This window comes from Crocuta crocuta, unplaced genomic scaffold, assembly GCF_008692635.1.
Source record: "Crocuta crocuta isolate KB4526 unplaced genomic scaffold, BGI_CrCroc_1.0 scaffold24, whole genome shotgun sequence".
Lineage (NCBI taxonomy): Eukaryota > Metazoa > Chordata > Mammalia > Carnivora > Hyaenidae > Crocuta > Crocuta crocuta.
In genome coordinates, this window is record NW_027530974.1 from 10168437 (window position 1) to 10182728 (window position 14292).

The following is a 14292-nucleotide window of genomic DNA, read 5'->3' on the forward strand; positions in this document are numbered from 1 at the left end:
ACTCATGTAAAATAAAATAGTGTCTGGCCCACTGTGATCATTTCATGAGAGTTTTAAAGCTTTTCTCTTCTTAGGGATGGCACAGAGGGTCTTAGCAACCCTTCTTTGAGGCTCCCTGTCTCAAGTAACAATTAGGATAGACCGGGTAGGTCATGCTTCAGAAAGAACATTCAAATTTGGATACCCCACCCAGGTTATCAGTTCAGATGGAAGAATAAAAATTCTGAGCTTAATTAAACTTTCAGAAACCCAAGTGACTCTGCGTTGCTTCAGATACTTTAGGTATTTCATGTTTATGGAAGAGACAAGAACTAATATCAGGGTCAGGACTGGGGAGAGGCAAGGGAGGCACTTATGGTATGATATTCATGGGGCCATCTCTGTACATTATAACCAATAGAGTGAAAAGGGAACCTATGGAATGGGAAAAAATATTTTTTTTTCTGAATAACAAAATTATTTTATTTATTTATTTTTTAAATTTTTTTACAAATAGTTTATTGTCAAATTAGTTTCCACATAACACCCAGTGCGCATCTCCACAAGTGCCCTTCTCCATGCCCATCCCTCCCTCCCCCCCACATCCATCAGTCCTCAATTGGGAAAAAATATTTTCAAATCACACATCTGTTAGAGGATTAATATCCATAATATACAAAGAACTCCTACAACTCACCAGCAGCAACAAAAACCCAAACAACCCAATTAAAAATGGACAAAAGAGTAAATAGACATTTTTCCAAAGAAGATACACAAATGGCCAACAAACACATGAAAAGATACTCAACATCGTGAATCATTAGGGAAATGCAAATCAAAACTATAAGGAGATACTACTTTGCACCCAGTAGGATGGCCACAACCAGGAAAATATCAAGTGTTTGGAGAGGGTGTGGAGAAACTGGGACCTTTGGGCCCTGTTGGTAGATATGTAAAATGGTTTAACTGCTATGGAAAAGAGTGTGGCAGTTACTCAGAAAATTAAATTTAGAATTACCATATGATCTGGCAATTCCACTTCCTGGTACATACCCCAAAAAATTGAAAGCAAGGACCCAAAGAGATATCTGTATACCTATTCCCATAGCAGCATTATTCTCAATAGCTACAACATGGAAGTATTCAAGTGTCCATCTATGAATGAACAGAGAAGTAAAATGTGGTATAGACACACAATGAAATATTATTATCCCTTACAAAAGGAGATTCTGACACATGCTGCAACATGAATGGACCTTGAGGATATTATGTTATATGAAATAAGCCAGTTGCAAAAGAATAAATATTGTATGATCAAATTAATAGAGACAGAAAGTAGAATGGTGGCTGTCAGGACTTGCAGGAAGGAGGGAATGGGGAATTACTGTTTCATGTGTACAGATTTTCAGTTTGGGAAGAAAAATATTCTGGAGATGAATAGTGATGATGGCTGCACAACACTGTAAATATGTAATGCCACTGAGCTTAAAAATAATGAAAATGGTAAGGGGCGCCTGGGTGGCTTAGTCGGTTAAGCGTCCGACTTTCGCTTGGGTCGTGATCTCGCGGTTCATGGGTTCGAGCCCCGCGTCGGGCTCTGTGCTGACTGCCAGCTCGGAGCCTAGAGCCTGTTTCAGTCTGTGGCTCCCTCTCTCTCTGACCCTCCCCTGTTCACGCTGTCTCTCTCTCTCCTAGAAATAAATAAAACATTAAAAAAAAAAATAATGAAAATGGTAAATTTTTCTTATGTGTATTTTACCACAATAAAAACAAGGAAGAATCAGTCTTAGCATAGTACAAATCAATCTAGGGTTGACCCTTGGTGCCTCGTCCTGACCGTGCTAGTATCACTCTGCTGTCCCAAACTCATCTAGATGCTCCTCTTATGTAATTAAAACTTTACTAGATAGAAAAGAAACAATAATTATTACTGCTTGAGGGGGTGGGGGGATTGCCTCCACCATTCAAGACCCTTCTGGCTAGTCTAAGAATTACACTGATGTGTGGCTAATTAACAGGAGAAAATAAAATTTAATTTTGTATGTATGGGGGGCTCCACAAGAATATGAGGCCCATATTCTTCCAAGCAACGGAAGTGTATATGTCATTTGAAACTAAAGAATAGGGGAGGGTGTTCTGGGTCTTCAAAGGGAAGGAAGACAATTCACAGAAAGATGAGAAAGAGTAGAGGTTTGTTAACTGAATGATTGCTGAGCCGTACATAAGGAGAGCATAAACAGACTTTGCTAGGGTCCTCCCTGTCTCCCTCACCTAGGTTATATTATACTGTGCTTATCTATGGGAACAGCTCCCAACCTGGAACAGTCCCCGGGATGGATTTAGTCCCCTAAAGTCTTTTAGGCAGTTCGGGGAAGGTCAAAGTTTCTTCCTCAACATTCTGCTTCTTAAAAATAACAGAAGACGGGGCGCCCGGGTGGCTTAGTCGGTTAAGCGTCCGACTTTCGCTCAGGTCATGATCTCGCAGTTCATGGGTTCGAGCCCCGCGTTGGGCTCTGTGCTGACTGCCAGCTCAGAGCCTGGAGCCTGTTTCAGTCTGTGACTCCCTCTCTCTCTGACCCTCCCCTGCTCACGCTCTCTCTCTCTCTCCTAGAAATAAATAAAAAAACATTAAAAAAAAAAATAACAGAAGACCATGGCGGGGAAGAAGGGGGAAAATAGTTCGGGAGAGGGAGGGAGGCAAACCATGAGAGACTCTTGAATGCTGAGAACAAACTGAGGACTGATGGGTATGGGGGGAGGGGAAGGGGGGTGATGGGCATGCAGGAGGGCACTTGTTAGGGTGAGCACTGGGTGTTATATGGAAACCAACTTGACAATCAACTATTTAAGAAAAAAATAATCAGAATAAAATAGTTCTCATGCTGGGGTGCCTGGGTGGCTCAGTCAGTTAAACATTCAAGTCTTGATTGCCACTCAGATCATGATCTCATGGCTTGTGAGTTTGAGCCCTGCTATTGGGCTCTGTGCTGACAGGATGGAGCCTGTTTGGGATTCTCTCTCTCTCACGCTCTCTCTCCTCTTTCTGCCACTCCCCCCACCTCTCAAAACAAATGAATAAAACATTTTTTAAAATACAGTAGTCTTCATGTCAAAGAGATACATTTTGGGTTGCAAACGGTGCTTCCTTACATTGTCATTATTACCAATATTGGGATTCTGTGAGAGGCACATCCCATGGGCATGTGCATTAGAAGGATATCCACAGTACTTCTTTCCTACATAGCTGCTTCTCATTACAGACCAGAGAAGGTATAAAAGAATAGAAAGTAAATCCCCAAGGAGCTGGAATTTGGGGTCAACCAGGAGATCTGAATGCACTCCAAACAGATTGTTTTAATTAGCTCACCATGTTTACTTTATACACTAGAAATTAGGGCTTCCTAGTTTCCATGTACATTTATATAAGATAGTCTGTGAATAAGGACATTCCCCTAGAGGCCTGGAAAGTTTCTCTTTATTTACTTCATTTTTGTTTCCTTCAGCATAAGGTTCCATAAAGGGAAGTTCCTGAGGTAAGTTAATGAAGTCTGTAGCTTCACAGAGAAAATGAAAAGAAAGTTATAGGTGTGTTAACTGTCAGCGGAAAAGTAATGAAAATACTAACACAACAGCAGGCAGAAGTGCAGTTATTTAATGAAGAGCAGTCAGAGAGAGAGACAGAGACAGAGAAAGAGAAGGAAGAGGAGGAGGGTGAGGGATGGAGGGAGGGAGGGAGGGAGGGAGGAAGGAAGGAAGGAAGGAAGGAAGGAAGGAAGGAAGGAAGGAAGGAAGGAAGGAAGGGAAGGGAAGGAAGGAAGATGGAGGCCAAAATGGAATTCGTCAATGTCTTCCTAGTCTATATCAGCCCTTCCCCAGCCCCCATGTAAGATCCCATGAAACCACATCTAATTGTATCTCCATTGCACTCATTTCCTAATCTTGGTCCAGGCTCCTTCATCTAGAAGGGTTTCTGTAGTTGTCTACTTGCTGGGCTTTCTTGGATCCTTCAATCCACTTTCCTGACCACAAGCTGCTAGCGATCCATTAATCTTTCCAAAAGAGAAGTCTGTTCATGGCACTCCCCTGCCTCCAGTGGATCCCCACCAATGCTTTAGGAAACCCAGCTCCTTTACCCAGTCTACCTGGCATTGTCCTGCCCCTCTGTCCACCTTCATATTGAGAGTCCATCCATATTAGACCTTCTTCTGTTTCTCAAATAAGCCAAGCACTGCGGCTCTGGGCTTTCACTTAGGCTGTTGTCTCTGCTTGGAATGCCTGTGACCTTTTCACTTCCTAGGACACACTTCTCCTTGCTCTGTGCCTGGCTGAACCATGCTCACACTTCAAGTTTCAGCTTATATGTCAGTTTCTCTAGAAAATATTTCCCAAAGATCCCATAACACCCATTTTGTTAGGCTCTTTTGTCATATACTTCCTTTACCATGAACTTACCCTTGTTGTTTATTTGATTGTCTTTCTCAGCCTGGAATGGGACAAGGATTTTATCTAGTATGTATATCTATTTCCCAAGTGCCAGGAACATGGCAAGTTCTTTATATTTTTAAATAAATGGCTCTATGGGGCGTTTTTACTAGCACCTATAGTTCCCTCTTTTTTATATATTTTTTTAATGTTTATTTATTTTTGAGACAGAAAGAGACAGAACATGAGCTGGGGAGGGGCAGAGAACAGAGGAGACACAGAATCCGAAGCAGGCTCCAGGCTCTGAGCTGTCAGCACAGAGCCCAACACGGGGCTCAAACTCATGGTCTGTGAGATCATGACCTGAGCCAAACTCTGATGGTCAACCAACTGAGCCACCCAGGCGCCCCAGCACCTATGGTTCTCTTTAACTGCTGTTCACTGTAGCTTCCGCAGATAGCTCTCAGCTGCCTGACCCACTGAGAACATCACAGCCTCTAAAACCAGGGAGATGTACCCATGGCCTCCCAGATTTTAGTTAATCGATTGCTTGCTTTATTAATACCTTGAAGAGGCCAATAATTCTGACTCTCAGTTCAGAGAGCAATACTATATGCCCTTCTAGAGCTATCTGCTGAGTGAACCTATATGAGTATATACTTCTTAAAGTGCGAACAGTCATGCTGCATCTCCCTAGCCCAGAAGAATAATGGAATTAAAGGGCCCTCTGGCCCCATATTTTCATGCTGACTTCCTACAGAAGCATGCAAGGCGGTCCCAGTTGTATCTGAGACCGGAAGCCAAGCACACCCTGAATTCACATTTTGTCAATAAATTCAACAAGTTAGCAGAAGACTTCCTACCATGGAAACGTCCCTGAGAACAACTGGGACCTGGTGATTGTTTAAGGTGGGGACAGGGCCTATTGCTGCCTTTGCAATGCACCCCCAAGTCACCCTTATGTTCACTGGTCTTCCCAGGCTCCGAAACATGAGCAATGGCATGGTGAAGATACTTGCAAGCCTCTGGCTTTTTAATAGTAACTTGTGAATTTCTACCACTTTTTTAAAAGTTCATTTATTTATTCTGACAGAATAAAGAGACAGCAAGAGCAGGGGAGGAGCAAAGAGAGAGGACGAGAGAGAATCCCAAGCAGGCTCTGTGTTGCTGGTGCAGAACCCCACATGGGACTTGAACTCATGAACCATGAGATCATGACCTGAGCTGAAATCAAGAGTCAGACGTTTAACGGACTGAGCCACCCAGATGTCCCTTCTACCACTGTCTTAAAAAAATACATGTAAGTAAAGAATGCAAAGAGAAGAGAAGAAAATGAAGTGAAAGAGGAGAGGAGAGGGAAATAGAGGAGAGGGGAGAAGAGGAAAGGGGAGGGGGGAGGGGAGGGGAGGAGAGGAGAGGAAAGGAGAGGGGAGGAGAGGAGAGGAGAGGAGGGAAGAGAGAAAAGAAAAGAAAAGAGAAAAAAGAAAAGAAAAGAAAAGGAGAATTTTAAATGGAGTAGAAACTGTGAAGCTAGAGGGCTAAATTGCTTAACTGGATGTTGAAAATATCAGCAATTATGAGAGCTGTCTGGGGTGGCCACCTGTTCAAGACAGTTAGAACTGTTGCCCACCCTTGCTATATCGCCCCCTTCTGGCCGGGAGCTTCCTCCTCCCTTTAGGGACCATAGGGCTCTTGGAACTTCTCCATTTTCTACCACTGGATCATTCTTTGCAACTTTGCTGCCCCCTTGCCCCTCCTGCCCCTTAGAGGAGGGCATTCCCCCGAGCATTTACTTCCTACCTCTCTCTCTCTCTGTCTCTGTCTGTCTGCCTCTCACTTTCTTTTCCCAGTGAGCTCATTCTACCAGGAGGGTTCACTCCCTGGATCTCCACTGTCCCACCTCTCCTAGGAAGGATGTCCAAATGGAAGTTCCTCTAAGCAAGTGGTTCTCAGCCTTGGCTGAAGATTAGAATTGCCATGGGGAGCGTAAAAAATCCCAATGCTCAGGACATACCCTAAACCAATTAAACCAGAACCTTTTGGAATGGGACTTAGATGGGGGATTTTAAATGGAGTCTTTCACTTACACCCCCAAACTATTTTGTTTCCCGAACGTTTCCACATGTATTAGTGCAACTACCATCTTCCCTGGTCTACCGGCCAAAAATTCATAGACCTGTCCTTGACTTCTTCTTCTCATTGGCCCATGGCATGCCAGTGAAGCCACAAACCTATTCTGTTACTTCCACAATGTGTCTTGGGTGCCGTCACTCCTGCTTGGTATGGTATTACTTCAGGATGGTATTACTTCTAATTTTTGAAACAGGCATTTGGGTGGAGCAGGAGCTGAGGCTTTCACAGGAGGGCCATGTGTAGATGACCATTCCCTCTCCCAGCCTTCTACTTTTACTCATCTCTAGTTTGCTTCCCAGCTGGCTTGGCCTTCTCCAAATGTTGACAATGAGGGGCATTGTGTGGCATCTCTATATTTATTTCATATATTAATTTACATGGGGGCAAAGGAGTACTTCTGTGAAAAATGGGGCTGGGGTTCTGATCTCAAGATTCAAGGTTATGAAACTATGGTGCATCAGTGACAGTCCCAGACAAATGTACTTATACCTAGGAGAAAGCTAATGGCGGCCCTGGGCAGGGATGTGTCATAATGCCCTAGTGGAAGTAGACATTGACCTTGGAACTCAGTTAAGTGCATCCCTCTGCAGTTTTTAATGTATTCCGGTGGTAAGATATCTGGATGTGTAAATGTGTGTGTATGTAAATGGATGCACAAATTTAGAGGCTGGCTGCACCTGAGAGCCCAGGCACCTTTGACGGGGGAGCTCACCTGAGTGAGCAGAACATAGAAGAAAGAAATGATCTCTCCTGCCTCATAGGAGCTGCTATTGAAGATGAAGTTACACATACCTCCCCCACTGCTGGGTTGTCGCTGCATAGATGCGTGATGCTCGCCCTCGGCACGCAAGACTGAACGCACAAGCAGAGACCCACCGCACCGGCAGATTTCTGGTCTCCTGAGACCAAGGTGGTGGCACACTTCAGGCCAGCTGGGGCTGTTGTAGGGGCCGATAGCATTATTCTAGGGACACAGGGGACCCGTGAGCAGTAACAGTGTGAGTCTCAGCAGATGGGGGTTGGGGTGCAAACCGACCTGGACTCGGAGCCGGGTGGAGATGTCGGGTCCAGGAGGCTAGGTGTATATGACCAGTCTGCAGAGGTGAACAATATGGGCGGGTATGAATACTCGTGGGCTTATTAGAACGCTTAGAGAGGAGGATCTTGGAGATCCGGGCCACCTGCAGCCAGCAAAATAGCACTCTGAGCACCCAGACATGGCCTGACATGGGAGCTAGGTAGGACATAACCATGGATCAAGAATAGGGCCTTGGGATTAAACTCAATAAGAATATTCCAGCTACCGTTTGTCTGGGTGTTATTCTATTTTGCTTCCCAAGTCTTGATGCACTCGTCCATTTTAAGCACCACTGTCAAGATAGCCTCGTTACAACATAATTCTCTGGTCATGTTGCTAATGCCTCTCACTTCCCCTCCCTGTTGCAGAAATACAAACCCCACGTGGTCTATACTGGGTCTAACTTCTAGTCTGCCATCTGCAAGCCTCCGGGGGTGGGCAGTTTTAAGGCCACTTCCGATCAGCCTGTGTCACCAGCAGGCCCAGCTACAGGGAGGCGCTGACCATCGCTCTACCGTGATCATGCCCTCTTGGCCTTAGGGACACGCTCTGTTGTGCACTTTCATTTTTGCCACTCCCCTCCACCAGCCCTTCAGTGCCGGCAGCCAACACACACCTTTCCTGCACCACCCAGCCAGGCAAAACTGCTTCCTCCTCCAAGTTCCCATGGCTCCTTGCCTTTGCTGTATTTCATCACTTCCCATCTTGCGTTCTTACAAAGCACGGCGCATCTGCACGTACTAAGTACAAACCCCCTGTAGGCTGGGGCTGGGTCTTATGCTACTTGGCTCTTCCCAGCAGAACCAGCCCTGTGTTAGGGGAAATATTTGTTCCATAAAAATATTTGTTCCAGGGCCAGTCGTAGGAATATTTCTGTCTTCCTGCTTCTCGCCATGACCTCAGAGAGAGCTAGGTGAGGTGTTTAGGGGTGAGAAAGGAGGGAGCAGGGAGCAGGCTACCGTGTTTATAGGTGAGTAACGCTTTCCAAAGGAAATGAAAGATTTGCAGTTATTACTACTTCGCAAAGCTCTCTTTTCCCACTCAGGGGCCAGCCCTCTGATGTTGCAATCTGAAACGAAACAAAAGTCAAGTGCCACATGTGAGGCAGTCCCCACGATCCCGGTGGCTATTTTTAGGTCATCGTAACGTGGTTTCCGCAGTGCGATGCTTCTCCAGCTCAGAGTTATTGCCGTTTTTCTGAGTCATGTTTGTTTCTCACGCTCACTCTGGCCCCAGCCCACGTTCTTTACCTCATTCTTGCCGTGCCGTTTCCCTATTTGACCATGCAAGCTGGCATGCCTCACAGCTGGCCCCCAGCCATTTCCCCAAAACGGCTCCGTGGATAGCCACCCTTTGTGGAACTCTCTCGATGGCCGTCTGTGGCTGTGAGGGCCCGCGGGCCCCAGAGCATTGCGCAAGGGCGGAGGCAGCGGACAGCAGGCGTCTGAGCTCCCACCACCAGGATGGGCAGAGGTCTGGAAGCTTCTGTCAATGCAGCAGCGTAGATGCCGCATGCAGGTGCCATCCCTTAGTCCTAGCAAAAATGGACCCCAATGGGCCAAACGCCAATGTGGTTATTTCATCGGTGACGAGGAAGTCCAAATCCCAAACTTCTTCTCCCCCTCCCCAGGCACATTCTTGCTCATGACAGGTCTTCATCGCCTCCCTCTCTCCCCTTGCTCCGTTGTATCACTGTCACATCCAGTCTGAGCACAGAGCTGGGAACGATGACATCACCAAAGTTTTCTGACTGTAGAAATGAGGTTAAGCTTTTGCGCATGCTCACCTCCTTACCCCTCCCTCCCCCAGCATGTAGCAGAGCATGTTTGGCACGCACAGGGAGCTGAGCAAATACCTGGCCGTGTGGATACAGTGGAAAGCGAACTGGATTTGGAAATGGGAGCTCTGAGTGTAAGTCCCAGCTTCGACCTTCCCCAGCCATAGGACCTCCGTCATGTCCTTTAATCTGTGAGGCTTCAGGCCTCCAGGGCTGGATGACCTCCAAGTCACCTCCACCACTCGCCCTCTCTGATTCCATTTGCAGATTGACCGATATGGTCATCGGTTGGCTAACACCATTCTTTCGAGTTACCACAAATGCCACTAATTGATCTCCCCTGTCTTGTTCTTCTTTAATTGCCACACTTCATCCAGAGGCATCTTTCCAATCAATCATTTACTCCCCCACTTAAAACTTTCCCACACTCAAGCCCTCCCCTCCCACAACCCAGATTCACTGAGTGAATTCATGATTCGGCTTTTCCCTGTCTTCCAGTTCAGCCCTACCCTCAGCAACTCCAGCCCTTTGCAGATGCTGTTCCCTCTGCCTGAAGATCTTTTCCATGTCTCTTTTGACTTATTCTTTCTCATTCTTTGGGTCTCAGCTTAGACACCAATTCCCTTCAGACGGCAGCTCTCAACATCCCTCCTGGGCACCCACAGCCCCCTGTGTTTACCCCCATTATAGTTCCCTTACTCCGTTGTCCCTTTGGAATTTTCCACTCTCTCAGACAGCCCCTGAAGGCAGCCTGTGACTTGCACACTGCTGTATCCTCAGCTGATTAACATAGTGCCTGGCACCGATGAATAATTGGATGGACGCATGATACTCTCGCATCGGACCCCCATCTCATTTCACCTCCTTTCTCCTCCGACAAGCTAAGCTCTCTTGACTACCGCTTCTCATCTTTACAGCCACCACACTTATTCTCTAGGACACGGGTGGTTGTAGGTCCTTTTCTACCCTCTTGGTCCCTGAAGATAAAAGGGCAAAAGTCAGGTATGATGATTGATGACCACCTTCCAAGGCATTAGGTAGCAGAAGTTAACAGAACAATGATGGGCTGTATATATGAACTCCAAAAGTTACACTCAGCACAGAGAACTAAATCAGATGAAAGTCCACACAAAAAAACAAAAGTATGGAAATTCGTGTGGATAATCGGCCAGATGCCACCCTGCTTCTGCTCCACACATGATAATTGGAAAAAATATCTTTATGTATGTACACACCCAAACTTGGGATCCAGATATTCTATCGTTAGGGATTTATTCCTTTGGGTTAAGCCAGATATGATAACTATGTGGCACCGGTCTTCCTACCCTCTATTCTTACACTACTGACAGATACTGCTAAAGGTGACAAAACCCTTTTTTGGTAGGATCTCAGAATTCTTCTCAACACTGTGCTCCAGAATCAACTGCCAGTAGGTGCCCAACTATCACCTGCTTCTTAAAAGTGTCCTTTGTTAAAAGTGCAAAGGCCCCAAAGATGCCTGGGTGGCTCAGTCAGTTAAGCCTCTGACTTGATATCAGCTCAGGTCATAATCTCATAGCCCTGCATCAGGATCTTCAATAGGTGTGGAGCCTGCTTGGGATTCTTTCTCTCTTTCTCTGCTCCTCCCCTGCTCATGCTCTTGTGCGCTCTCTCTCTCTCTCTCTCCCCCTCCCACAAAAAACAAAAACAAAAACAACAACACAAAAAACAAAAGGCCCCAGACTGGCGACTAGCGTAGATCACTGGAGTTCTAAGGGAGACTCATTGAGCAAGTACTTTCTTTCTTCACAAGAGCAGAAGCAAGAAAGAGTTGGGGCACTCAGAGAAGGAGAGGTGCAGAAGGGTGGGAGGTGCATACGTTCCAGAAGGAAACAAAGGGCACGGGTGGAAACATCATCAGAGCTCTGGGCACAAAGATTATGGGCTCTGAAGCAAAGGACAGCGAAGCCATGAAACAAGGGCTGTCCTATGGAATGAGTTCTCATTCTGGCTTCCATCTCTAGCAGAGCCCTATACTTAATTAAACTTCCGCCACATAAGGAGGGATTGGGGGATTACCCAGATTGTCAGATATGAATAGCTTATATGAGTCTAGACTAGAGAAGGAATAGCAAGATTAGCTTCTGATCTGCAGGGATTATGCTTGGCAGGCCCCTATCTGTAGAGCAAGACACAGTAGTGGATGAGAAAGTGACAGGATGGAAAGGAGGGTAGGTTAGTCATTGGGTAGAAGGCCAAGTCTTTTCGCTTGATTACAGACCATCAGCAGCACTCCTGAGTATTGCTGTCACCAGGTGGTCGAATAATGAAATCTAGGCCAGCTCCTTGAATTCTCTCCCATGTCTCCAGTGTGGGTGGTCTGTAAGACCCTGGACAATTGCCCCAAGGCTCTATGGGAGCTCTGGTGCCTGATATTGATGTAAATAAGTCCCTAAAAACACAGGCAACAGAAATGGGCCAAACTAGCATGCCCGGCCCGTCAAATGCCTTTTTAATTGCAAATGGAACCAACAATCAATATTTTCTTGGGGAGAGTAACATGTGTAGCTTTGCAATGATCACTTCTCCACGAGACAGAGAGAGGAGTGTGTGACCGGCTGCCTGTGCACTCACACCTGTGTGCTCTAGGGTACGTGCTGTTCCCGTGAGCATCAACATCAAATGGTAAGAATCTTTCCTACCTAAAAATACAATGATGGTCAAATCCCTGTTAACCCAAGATGAAGGCAATCCTATAGAATCGAGTGCTTCTTCTGGGGTATGCAGAGTCTTGAAAGAAAAGTCTAAGTAGATTTCCTCTCTGTGATTCGTACCTGCTGATGTAAGCGAGGCTGGCCACAGCCAACAAGGTGAGTCCTTTCTTCCTCAGCGGGTAGCAATGTGGCCTGAGGAGGACTTCAACCAGTGAGAAGGGCAGTATGGATGTGTGCTGTAGGAGAAGAAATGATAGATCGTAATGTCAGAAAGCCCTGGATGCCTGCATGCCCCCAATTTTCTCTTTCCTTTCCTTTCTTATGCAACCACCAGATGAAACTTCCCCAAACTGGGCCAAGATCATGCTCCTTAGATGCCCGAGAGCCTTCAGTGTCTTCCTGTTGCCTGCCATGCTGGCCCAAACTCCTTTGGCTTGTCACCAAGCCTCTTTGTAATGTTCTACCACCTTCTCTGCTCCTGCTTATTGCTCTCTGCTCTCCTCTTACACACACACACACACACACACACACACACACACACTCCTCCACTAGAATAAAGCTGTTTCCTCCATTCCCCTTTGCACTCAGTGTGCTAGCCCCCACCCTCACACTTCTGTTCATGCCTCGACTCTCCGTGTGGATTGTCTTCTCTCCCTGTATTCTAATCATTCATGTTCTTCACGGCCAAGACAATCTTCCGTGATGTGGTCCCTGAATTTTCCTCTTGCTAATTTCTCTCACTCAATTCTGCTGCATTTATATCCCGCGCCATGTAGTCTAGCACTTGTGATGTGTACTCGTAAGATCCGGGGGTGGGGTAGCGGAGAATACGGCTTACTGNTTTTTTTTTTTTTTAACAAATAAAGCTATCATTCCTCTTTCATCCTGGGTCCCCAATTGCCTCAGCTCTTGGTAGCCTCCTGTGTCCTAAGGCTTCACCTACAAACCCCAACTCATTCCCATTCCTGAATGGTCCCATTCCGGCAGTGGTCACCGGGGTTTAGAGATGTCACAGAGCCCATGTCACTGTGGTCCCATGCCCAGCCACATGTCTGGGACCCTGGGTGCCGGCTCTGGGTGGCCTTTGCTGTCAGTCGTGTCTGTGTTGCGCTCATAGGCGCCTTCAAGAGACCGCCGATTCTTCTCACTCTACCTGAACTGCAAAGGGTACGGTCAGGAGATCGGGACCCACATGACAAAGAATGTGGCAAGTTTGTACGGCATAGGGGTGGAGCGAGAAGGAACAGATCTTAATAGTAGGGCACTGCTGGGCAGAGATGGCCTCCTGCGGCCCTGACGAGGCTGCAGTTGCGTGGCACCAAGTAATTAGGTCTCTTACAGGCCCTTCGTACCCTGATTTTAGTTGCAAAGCTTAGAGGAACAGCATTGCAGAAAAAGTATAGCATATATATATATATATATATATACATATATATATATATGTATATATATGTATATATATATATACACTTTCTCTTTAATTTCAGAGAGAGAGAACAAATGGGGGAGAGGGTCCAAGGGAGAGAGGGAGGGAATCTCCAGCAGGCTCCACACTCAGCCCCATGCATGGCTCCATCCCACAACCCACCATGACCTGAGCCGAAATCAAGAGTCGGATGCTCAACCGACCGAGTTCCCCAGGCACCCCCCATACTACATCTTTTATAGACTTTGCCCAAAGTTGGTTCTGACCTTACTGACGGGTTGCATGTACAAGTGGAAAGACACGTAGGCCAATTGTCATACCCTGCATCATTCTCTGGGTCTGATTTTAGGCTACAGTTTCTGTGTCTCTCCCTCTCATAAAGGAGCATACTGATTACAGGCATGAACTTTCACATCTGACCATGGGCTAGTGACTGAATCTGTTTGAACTTCAGCTTCCTCAGCTATAAGATGGAGAATCGCCAGTCCATATGTCACGGGGAGCGCCACCCTGAGGATTGGAGTTAGAGTGTGTAAAGGGCTTCCTCCTTGGCTCCTGAGCACTTCTGGTGAGCATTAGCTACGATTGCCACTATGACCATTGTGACTGCTGGCCTGCACCCCCTTGGTGGCCCCATGTGGAGTGGGCTGAAGCGAGATTCTGGGATGCCCACAGCCCCAGTAGCTCAGCTGCAAGGCATGCAAGCAGCTGGAAGAGGTTAGCACAGCAGTACCCATGACCACCCTGTGGCTCCCACCCCCCAGCCAACAGCGGATGCCTCTGC

The 14292-nt window shown here is 46.6% G+C and overlaps 1 protein-coding gene across 2 annotated transcripts in view; it reads right to left on the reverse strand.

The window, feature by feature from the left end:
- ADTRP (androgen dependent TFPI regulating protein) overlaps positions 1 to 14292 on the reverse strand; it is a 69341-nt gene that overhangs the window by 11684 nt on the left and 43365 nt on the right. For both annotated transcript variants that reach the window (XM_077770105.1, XM_077770104.1), the window contains exon 5: positions 12203 to 12318. In XM_077770105.1, coding sequence (XP_077626231.1) covers positions 12203 to 12318 — 116 coding nt within the window. The remainder of the gene's footprint in view (positions 1 to 12202; positions 12319 to 14292) is intronic.